This window comes from Bombus pyrosoma, linkage group LG7, assembly GCF_014825855.1.
Source record: "Bombus pyrosoma isolate SC7728 linkage group LG7, ASM1482585v1, whole genome shotgun sequence".
Classification (NCBI taxonomy): domain Eukaryota; kingdom Metazoa; phylum Arthropoda; class Insecta; order Hymenoptera; family Apidae; genus Bombus; species Bombus pyrosoma.
In genome coordinates, this window is record NC_057776.1 from 12,815,302 (window position 1) to 12,826,688 (window position 11,387).

At 37.3% G+C, this 11,387-nt stretch overlaps 1 protein-coding gene across 1 annotated transcript; it reads left to right on the forward strand.

Annotated features, from left to right (window-relative positions):
* The first annotated feature begins 239 nt into the window (after positions 1-239).
* LOC122569045 lies at positions 240-3,690 on the forward strand. Its single transcript, XM_043729507.1, has 4 exons — positions 240-251; positions 1,183-1,235; positions 1,391-1,717; positions 2,967-3,690. Exons 1-4 carry the CDS (start codon positions 240-242, stop codon positions 3,688-3,690), a joined length of 1,116 nt encoding a protein of 371 aa, XP_043585442.1.
* The last annotated feature ends 7,697 nt before the right edge of the window (positions 3,691-11,387 follow it).

The following is an 11,387-nucleotide window of genomic DNA, read 5'->3' on the forward strand; positions in this document are numbered from 1 at the left end:
AGCGGCGATTATGCTCTTTTTATCTTGTATAAAAGAGAACAGTCCTGGACGGACCTCCCGCAATTTGTTCGCACCGGTTGGAGCATACGGAGCACATCGTTTGTATTTCGATTAGTTGCAAGATAACTACGCGGACACTTTACACGTCGTAGTACCCTCGCGTTCGGATTTATTATCGATACGACCACGAGTTTGAGGTTTTTGTTTGATTCGGCAGGTTTTCTCGGGAAACTTGCAACATGAAGTATTCGGTAAGTGGATCTTGATTATTGGTGATTTAATTAACAGAATCAATTGACATTAGGCTGTAGAGTTATGACGAAGGAATAAGGTATGTGGAGAGGTTGAAGTAACATTTAGAATGGTAAGGGGTGGTTTGCGAACGTTGGTTTTGTTTTGTTAGGTTGTGTTAGATAGTTACAATTTGAGTCTTTTTGGTCTGAAGTTTCAATAGGAATAAGATCTCTGTATTTCACCAGTATATTTGTTCTGCTTTTATAGTGTTCGTATTTATTCATATTTCGGTATTATAGATCTTTTTAATTTCTTGGTAAAAAATGGGCTAAATTTTTTTTTGTTCTTAAGAATACAAATTAAAGTGACGAATGACTCATCTCCTGCCAGAAATTATCTGATTATCGTACTTTCAATTGCGAATCGCTATATCCATCGGGCTTAAATATTTGGATTTTGAGACTTTGAGCTTCTCCAGTTTTCATGATTTATGTTGAATTAAGTAATTTTAGATTGTGGCTAAGTAGTATAAATAGTTTAGTACTGTAGAACAGATTGATTTTAGATTGGCTCCGATGTAGGTTAAAACATCAATCAAGATCAACACACGCCTCCGTACTTTTACATGGAAACTTTTAGTTCTTATTACACGCTGCGCTATCCTTGCATCGTAAATCGCATGATCGAGCACATTAGTTGTTGCCCATCCACAGAACAGCGATTAATTTTTCTTAAACGCGTCTTGCTAAAAATTTCTGTTCGAACAATCCTATTTCTACTCTTAAATTCTACCCTGTAATGGAAAATAACTTTTGCAAAACCTTAGTATCATTGTATATATACACAACAAATCTTTATCTTTAATAAAATCACAGTTTAATTAGAGCCAGTCATTGTACGTAATTCAACTCGTTCGATCCATTAATCTTCGATCTATGTTTACTACAGGCTTTCTGCATTCTCGTGCTGACGATCAGCGAGCCTCTACTCGTCCAGTCCGCGTAAGTATTCTCGTGACTAAAGTATAACTCTCGTTACCAGACCGTGTCGAGCTCGAACTCTTTATAGCACGACACAACTTACAAACCTTCCCACAGACCATAATTATTAGAGCGTGGATTTTTACACGTTTTATTCAATATTTTTCGTTTCACAGCAACAGGGTGTTGCTGATGATTCCACAGCAAACCAGGCGCATGGGACCACCGTCGTGGCAATCTTCTCTACCACGTTCCAGAAAATCGTACGCCAGCGAAGTTCATTATCACAAGTATCGTGGTCTTCCAGTACACTATCATTCGAAGAAATCTGTGTATGGAAGTTCACCGTTTCCTCATGGAGGAGACGACTTCGATCAAGGCTACGAACATGTGAACCACGTGAATATTCCTTATGGCAAGGGCATCAGTCATGCAGTTTCGTACGGAAAGGGTTACATCCCTTACGATCAGATTAAGGGTAGCGTCTCGTTTGGTCGTGAAAGGTGAGAACGCTGTATTTAAGGATAGGACAGGATTTCGTTTCGCAGCTTTCTTTCATATGCTTATTTATCTATTCGTGTATTCATTCATTTATTTATTTATTTCTTCGTTTCAATGATGGGGATTCGTTTATCGAGAGATACAAGTACGTGATATGGAAAAGAAGAAGATAAAGTTAATAATAATAATAAGACTGAAACACGTTGGAAGTAATAGAATTATAAAAATCGTAAAAATGTGTCACCGAGTATTTGCAGAAAAGTATTTGTGGTCCATGTTGCGAATCCATATTTGCTTGTTCGTATCATTTAACGTTATGGTTCGAGCGCAGAGAAAAAGGCGTTGCTAGGAAAGGAGCGCCCTAGTTTCTAGAAATCTTTCACAAAAGACGAGACGAATAAGGAGAAATATATGTTGCCAAATATACATAGTTAATTTGTATTTCTGATTAATTTGCATTCTCCAGTAATAAATGAAGAGTATTGTTGCAACTAATTACATTAAAATTATGAATTAATCTTCACTTACTAACGTCTAGATATCAAAACACACAGGATAAATCGGTTTCAAGTTTGAATTCTCAGTAAAATAGACGGTACCGTCAGCCCGATCGTGCCTGACTACTGGCGGTACATTCTACTGCGGCCAGTAGAACAACATTCACAATGTCAGGCCAACCGTTTCATTTACTCTATTACAACTTGCAGAATTAAGTGCAATGTATATTCACGAATGAAAGTTGATTCCAATATAAACATTGCATTTTAAAAGATTCTATAATATTCACAAGAGACAGTATTTTATTTTCTGTATCTATAAAATATTCAGATTACGACGGGTCAGTTCTTCTAGGAACAACTTTGCTATTTTGGAAAATAGTGTTAGTGCGTTGTCCGAATTAAATATTCCACAATGATTTATCAAGGATATTTTTAGCTGTTTTTGATAAGTACCTGTCACCGTTGTTTTCTAAGTTTCTACACGAAAATTCAATAGAACTTCGATAAAGATAAAAATAGATGACTTTCTTGTGTTTTTTTTCTAAACAATCATTCCCTCTACAGTTACACGACTGGAATTGATTGAACATCGTTAAACAATTACGCATTCTTTCACGCACTTTCACTAGTCACACGCACTCTAACTACTTACCACAAATCATTCGAAAGCAGAACAGCGTTTAACTGCCTTCGACGTTCCTAACACCGTCGCTATTTCACTGGCATTCTTTAACCATTACACTCACCGCAGGAATCCAAGCTCCCAAGAGCACAAGTACACGTCGGAATCGGAGTATTCGTCGCCACCGTTCTCCTCATCCGACGCCCAGTATTCACCTTCGTCGTACGAGTCTCCGCAGTCGCAGACCTTCTTCCCGGATGCAGAGACAGCCTTGAACTACAACGAGAGGCAAAGTGACCGCAAGAGACTCTACTCTTCGAGATCCATAGAGAAGGACCTCGTTACGAACAATCCGATCGACCTCGGCGCCGCCACGAACAAGGATCAGATACTCCTGCTCCAGCAGAAGGCTACCGATCTCTACAAGAACATCGTTTCTCAGCCGCAAGGTGGCGTCCTGTTACCAGCTGGCGTTCCATCGGCCACTATCGGTGGCAGCAAAGAGGGAATCGTGTTGAGAGATACGATAGCTTTAGGCGAATATCAACAAAAGCTCCAAGAGATGACCAAATCCTGGCCACAGTTTTTATCTAACGCGGCTACAACTTTGGGAAACAGTTATCAAAACCAACAGGTTAGCGCGAGTTACTCGACGGGTGGCTCTACAACTCCTGGTTTTGGTGGCTGGTCAGTGAATTTTGCTCAGCCGAAGCAAGGTTACGACGTTAAAGAGGACACTATGGAACCGCCAGTTGATTTTAGGAATATGCCTATTCAGAGTTCTCCTTATCATACGTTCCCTGTTCCGATGAACGTGGTGCTTCCGGCGCCCACGCAAGCGGTTCATGGTTAGATAGATTAGGGTTCTTTCGTTAATTTAGATATTTTTACGGGTATTGCTGGTGGAAGAGATACAGCGAGATAATGAGATCGGGATCGCATTAAAGTTTGTATGTTTCGATGAAAATTAATAATTTGATTCCAATCCAAGATGTATTGGAAGAGATAAGAAATTTGAGACCACGTTTAGGATTGTACGATGCTGGTTCAATTATTTCTTTCTTTGTATTATATATTCAAAGAATTTTGAATAATTTAGAACTTGGAAGGCAGATTCCAGGGATACATAATTTGTTACTCTCTAAATCACAATGGAGGAAGAATGCGAGAACAATGAGCGTAGAGGATGAACTTGAGCATCTCGCTTCATCGTTTCCACTAAGTATAATACAATGACATGCATGGAGGACGAATGCACGGACCCATGTGCAATTAGGTTACGAGTGCGGAGGATACGGAGAAATTCTGAAATTCTGTGAAATGATTCTCTTGATTTCAGTTTTGCAGGAATTTTACAAGATCGTCGTGGCATTTGAACTGTATCGGATACCGAGGAGATTAGGTTCACTGACCAGAAAATGTCTCGAGAGTTGCAATTGCCAATGTGCATCTCTATACTTCGATCTGTGGATGTTCAAAGAAATTTAATAATTTATTTGTTATAAATGTGAATGTCTAAATTTATTAATGATTTCGAACATAATAGCACGGATAAATGAAATGCAAGAAAGTTCGCAACTTGTATCGTAGCGCAATTCTCGTATGGCTTCTAATATGTTCCTCGAACATCGGTGAAAGTAAATCTTTCTTTTATTCGCTTCATCTGGAAAGTTGCTCGAAAATTACAAGTTACATTCTGTATCTTTTGTAGCAGACATATACTTGAATGACGAGTCGTTTGAATTGTACATATCGGAGGGCGAGGAATGACAAAGATTCTTATTGTTATGCTCTTGACGTTACAATTAATATTATTACATAGTTTAGAATTATTATAATTTTACTAGCATCTCTTTTAGCGTTTAGATACTCGACATTTGACATCATTAAATCGATTCACGAACAACAATAACTTGTGAACAACAATTCTTTCACTATGGCATACATACACACCTTGTACATATACGAATAAAATCGGATATTCTTTCTTTTCCCAAAAACGGAAGGAGATCACTGAAAAAGTGATCGTAAAATTCTAGTAAAAGTGAAATACATAGTCTACTTTCCTTTACTTCTATAATTGAGATTCCCAGAAGCAAAACTGGCCGACTCCACTTTTTGTGAACTTGTCAATTTCATTGCTACATGATCATACGAGTCTCCACGCGGGCAAACGTCATTCGATAAAGTTTCAAACTGTGTGAATCGTCAAATATCTCTCTTACGTAATTCTATTACGACCTTGAAATTTTCATGTCTCAATCTGACTCTCAACTTCGTTTTAGCAGATTTTTAATATTTTAAAAAAGATCTCTGACGTGAAATTTCGCGCTTCCATACGTTCTTCAAACTTAAATTTTTTAATTAAAAGAAAGAACATAGAGCAACGTGAAAAAGCCGAATTGAAGATGAGAAGAACGTAGCAGGGTTACTTTATCAAGTTCAAATACTGTTTTAAAATTCTATGAAAACTATCGAAACAACTACAGGCAAGCGTGAAACAGGATCGATGTAGTGTCACGGTCCAGTGATCAAGACGGATGAAACGATCGGCTGGCAGCCTCGAACACGAATAAAACAACGATCGAATGCCACGGTCGCGAGGACCACATCTTCCTCGTTTACTTTCACTCCGAGGTCCGATGACCGGCTGAACGTTCGAAAGTCGAGAAAGTCGCTCTATCGCGCGAGGATGCGAGATCCTCTTGATCTTTTCAACTCACCGCCTCCACCTTGCCTGTCGCCCGATCCTCTCGATTTCTGGAAAGACACTTTATTATTCCGGACGAGTTTGCGTGTAAGCTGAAAGGTCAACGAGCTGGCCTTCCACTTTATTCATGATTCTTTCACGATTTCAGTTTTCCACGGATATTGCATCGCACGGTAGTATTGTAAATGGGATCAAGTGTTTTACAAATTCTTGAAAATTTTCTTTATTTCGTTGTCCTTTCTCGCGAGAAAGGATTATATTTTTTGTTCGAATTTAGACTTTGAAGAAAAATAAAGAACTGCGAAGCGATCTTTTCATGGATTGATTGTGTTGTTCGTGGTATCTTAAATTGAGTTACAATCTTTTGAAATTTTTCAAAATGTAATTTCTTTGTCCTGTTTCCTTTGCTACAAAGAAAAATTGAAGACGATCTTCTGAGTCCTAAGTTAATTTGACGTGAAAATCGGGAAAAAAGATTTTAATTAAAAATATTAAAGAACCGTAGCCCGTAGAAGCTTTCGATTAAGTATCAATGTCCATGAACCATAAGCAGAACTAGACCTAGGCATGAATCAATAAAATGGAAAACTTTTCAGAAATATTTCAAAGATTTCTGATCGATCTTAATCATGTTCCAAATTTATTAATAAATTTCACGAATTTATTTTAATTTCTCAAAAGATCGAAAGCCGATGGATACTTTATCTAATTCGCGAAAATCATTGAGATGATTTACCTTAAACTATTCGTTAAATTATTAAGTTACTTTCTTAAAATTTTCTTCGAACGTTGTAATAGCATATCCACCAAGAAAGTATCAGGAAAGTCATATTAATTCTAAGCTTTGTTACTTTACGATAGAGCACGTCAGCATAAATTCTGCTGCGACATAGCTACTTAAGAGCTTGACAGGAACAAATAAATAGTTGTTCATCAAGTACAGTTGTCTGAAAGAAAACAGGAAGACAAGAGAGTACAGGTTGAACGAAGTGACAAGGACCATTTTCTTCTCCAAACGCTATTGGAAAAGCGGAAACAAACTGCCTGTAATTATTTCACTGTAGTAAACGTTGTTCTACGTTCATTTTTCGCGTCATCTTTACGGCCACTTTGCATTTCGTGGGAAAGCGAAATTTTTCTTTCCGGTAAATTTCCCGGAACACGTGCAGTTTCTATTTGAAATGGAAATGATCAGGGAATATCAGCAAGCTGACTCATTCAGGCGCTGAAACGAATGTGCATTCATTCGCCTAACTGATCGATGATTAAACCAACGAATTGAATTAACGTCGTTGAAAGTTTTTGACGGTGTTCGTCTAGCAAAATGCCAGCGATTATGTAAAGTGAAAGAAGAAAGTTTTCTAAAGGGATGCTCAGATGTTTCCTTGAAGTTTAATAAACTTTTATTAGCAATAAAGTTGAACATTTTAAATATCAAGTACTTGTCCACTTCTGCTAATGTTTCGTAATATACACAGATGACTCAAGAGTAACTTAAATGAAATATCTTTATTTTTATTTCCCCACTTATTTTTGCATACAGAGCAATCTTCTGCCTGCGTTGTGGAAAATACATATAGCAGAGTACAGAAACACAGTCGAATTCTAGTCCAATAAACCCATCGACCCCAAAATTTCTCCATTCTTAACTTTCTTCGTCGATCCACAACCACGTAGTTTTACCCGGAAGAATTGCCAGCAGCTAAAGTACGAACCTCGTACCAGACAAATCAGAATGAAAACCACGTGGAATTTGATACGTATGTAATTTTATATTTGAAAAAAATTTCCCCGGGAAATATCGTAAATCTATGAAACTCGAACGAAAAAAGTTATTTTTACTATTCTGGTAGTTTTGCTATTAATCGATGCTTCTGTGAAAATCTGTTCTTCTTGCAGTAACACCGACAAAGAAAGATCTTAAAGCGATCTGAAAACTGGCAAACGACACAGGGTAGAATTTCCAATTCTCCCGTCAGGGGAATCTCTCTGAAGACCGGAACACGAAAATGGAAGAAGTGAAAGGGTATACTGAAGTTACCTCGAGTGCAGAGTCTCGTGCGAATATTCGATCTCTCCTCTTGTCCCTGCGTCGCGTCCTCGTCCATCTTCTCTCCCTGGTGTTCCCTTTTCCGCTGGCTCTTTTCGTGTATATCTCGCCACTTTCTATTTCGTTCCCTGGCAACAGCCGGTCATTAAAGCGACCAGCGCGCATAAATCAGCTCGTTAATTATCCAGGAACGGAGCCATCATGCGCGTAATCATCGTGCAATGATAGCAAGGTTGCGCGATGATCTTCAGCGATCTTCTGGATCGTACTGAACTTTAATTGTGAAAAGACTTCCTGGTTTGTGATTTCTGGGGATTCGTATGCGTACTTGATTATAAGACAGTTAATGAAGATTAATGGGCAATTAGGGAGGAATTATAAAATAAAGACAGAAAAACGTAGATGTATAATATAAGATAAGCAGAATAGATAACAGTAAAAATAGAAAAGAAATAGTAAAAGCAATGTGTAGTGTAATATAGCTACATAATAGAAGAGTTTAAGTTACTTCATTTGTAATACATATGTATGTACATATAGGAGAGTTTGAAAGAGTACGCATATATGTTTGAACAAACTTTCTGTCCAGTATGTTCCCTTGGTATGATACTACCTGGTGCTTCTGATACTACGAACTCGCGAGTCTTTGAAGATTCCTATGCCACTTTTACTCTGTCATTGTAGAGAAGTTGATGGGAACTAGCTGGACGAAGAAACATTTCTGAAAGCGAAAGCTGTTTTACAATCTATTGTTTCCGTGTTTGGCTTTGATCGCAAAACGGTTTGCCTATCTTTCTCTCTCTGCACTGTGGTAATTGATTGTAATTGTAAACGATCTTATAGAGAATAATAAGAGTAATTTAGTATACCTGACGTTAAAGAAAACGAATGACTTAATAAAGAAATTCCAATGATCGTCATTACGCTTACCCGCGGCGTGCACAGTAATTTCCTGTAAAAAATGTCTGTCAATTACGTAATGTTAATTACCATCATTATCAAGCTCAGAGTCAAGATTGTACAAGGTCGTACAAGGTCAAAATCGCTTTTATGTAAAAGGGTGCAAATAAAAGAGGACACTCACCTTCTATGTCGTCTACCCATATAAAGACCAACTTGTAACTTACAACAGTAAAACTTGAATCGATCGAATCGAAGCGAAATTCTACGGTGAAATCCTAGCTCGAGCAGTCTTTGAACTATCGAATAGGTGCGGTATCGATTAAAGATCACTTTCTTTCGCACGAGAGTAAACAGTGTTAGGTCGGTTTACGATTAAAAGCGGGATGCCATTCGAAATTCATTCGAACGCTACCGTTCTCTCCGCTCACTTTGCCGCTGCTCTACGAGCCGATCAACCCCATCGAGAATGTCAATGTCGAGATTCCTATTCGGTTTCACCGATCATCGACTGTTTGTCAATGGTCGCGTGTGTTTTTAGTTACGACGTAATTGCCTTTGAGCTGAAACGGTTTAACCAATTTGATTCGCCTTTATCTTTAATCGCGGGACGACATTCTAAGCGTGTCTCTATTGCTGTGATTCTACCGAACAGGGTTGCTTTTACATTTATCGAAGTCTGTGAACCCTTCCTTTTTTTTCCTTTTCTACTTCTTTTTTTTTTTTTGATCGACAGTCGAGGAAGATACAAAAGCATTCTACTTTTACAGTGATATTTTTCTTAGAACTATTCTCTTTTTTAAAGTTAATTTATTTCGACTGAGAAATGATTCCGTTGGTTAGCTGGATGAATGACGCAACTAAAAGAAAAGTACTTTCTTCACGATTTAATTTCATTTTATTTTAAGTGTTTAATTCTTCGGAGATAAAAAATTCAAGCTAAAATATCACGAGTCGTTCGATCATTTAACAGTGACAACGTCTTTATTTGCGATATTGATTTTGTTACGATTTTGGAACTTTATAAATAACTTTCTTTTAATGCTGACGTGCCGCTTGCCGTCGCTTTTGCGCGTTTAATTTCTCTTGTAGCTCGCGCAAGTGCGTTGTGTTAATTTGTTGCTTAAAAGTCGTCGCCAATCTAAGAGAACCTAAAATTCATTTTTACAAATATCTCGAGAATGCAGATTCCTGAGATGTATCGTTATTGCAGCAAAGCGATTTCCGATCACGTGCTCATGTTACATAAAGTAATCGGTCAGTTCGATTAGAGAGGTTTTGTAGGTTGCAGCATCAAGTAAGAGTACTTCTAGAGAGCACGAAAGTGATAGTCCATGATGGAGTGATTTTTAACGAAACCAAACTGGTTTCTGGAGTATTTAAACTATTTACCTGCCGGATGTCTTTGTGAACTTTTAAATACAGCTATTACTCGAAGTAATTGTATTTATACTTAACATTATGCAACGTTCCTTTCCTTATTTTTTTTTAATTAACAAATCAGCATGATTCTTCGAACTCCGTATTATACATTTTGTAACACGAAATCGCTTTTTGAACCGTAGTTGAAACGTTAAAAGAAGTTATTGAATATATTTCATGTTAACATTGACCTTACTACTTTCTCCTTGTAAAATTAAAATAATCCATCGAACAATCAATTCGATTATTCATTTGCAAATCTTACAAGGAAGCGAAATTTTGTTATAATTCGTTATTTCTGTTATAACGCGAAGCCACAGGCTTTCTTCTGTTTTGCAAAATTTTCCCATTTATTTCGACCATTAAAAAGCGAATAAATTTATCACTGACCAATTTAGCATGCATTATTAATAGATAGGTCGAGAATAAGCGCGATATTAATGTCAAAATTCGATGTTAAATTTAAATTTTTAATCATCGATTTCGAAGAGAATGAACTGTAACCTTTACAAAACCAAATTCAACGAGACGAGAAGGAAATAGTAACTCTCATTTTTTCTCAGATTTACACATATGAGGAGACATTAAATTTTAAGATTCTGAAAAATTTCAAATCACTTCGAAGTTAAGATTCGAACGCCTACCACTAAATTTTGTACTCCAATATAGCGATCCAAGATTGAAAGAAAAAGTGAGTAATCATAGTAACAAACCTCACGTGATTCGTACAATACAAATAGTTCAGTGTATAATGCGTATCTTCGAGTGTGTCGCGTTCTCTCCGCTCTATTTTGTAGTGGAACTCAGGGAAAGCCTGACTAGATATCGAAAAAATTCTGGCCGCCGATTTATGCAACGACCTTCGAGGAAAGTAAATTGATGCGCGAAGACGACGTCGAGCATCGTCGCCTCGATGACGTTCGTATCGTAGCGAACGTAAAGTGAAATGGAAAACGCTACTTTTTGCCAGGCCGTGTGTGCACCGAGCGTAGATGATATCTCCCGTGAAACATTGGAATACCTGTTTCGATATTGCGCGTGAAAGAGGATGTGAGAGAGATCCAGGAGACAAGCGGATGGAAAAGCTGCGACCAGTTGCAATTCTCCTCTGAACCTTAGAAACATTAATGAATACTTACACGTTTCTGCTTTTTTGTTCGTAATTTCTCAGCTTATAATATATAATAAAGATAAAAATAAATTTATTTATTAGAGTTACGGACAAAAAAGCAAGGTGAAACTTGATACTTGCCTGTGATAAGTTATGATATCTTCGAACTTTCTTTTGCCCATCACTGTACAGTTTCTACTTCTTAAGGGGTGTTTTAAGGAATTTGTTGGACGAATAGATATTTTGAAATTTTATTTTATATTAAAGAGCAATTTGTTGTAATATTCGCATATCGACTTATTCCTTTTAAACACGCGAATAATTTTTTTCATAAGTTATATCAAAGAAAATATTACG

Coding starts and splice junctions, on each gene's coding strand:
- LOC122569045 (XM_043729507.1), top strand. Junction 1,236..1,390: donor CCTCTACTCGTCCAGTCCGC/GTAAGTATTCTC, acceptor TTCGTTTCACAG/CAACAGGGTGTTGCTGATGA. Junction 1,718..2,966: donor GTCTCGTTTGGTCGTGAAAG/GTGAGAACGCTG, acceptor CACTCACCGCAG/GAATCCAAGCTCCCAAGAGC.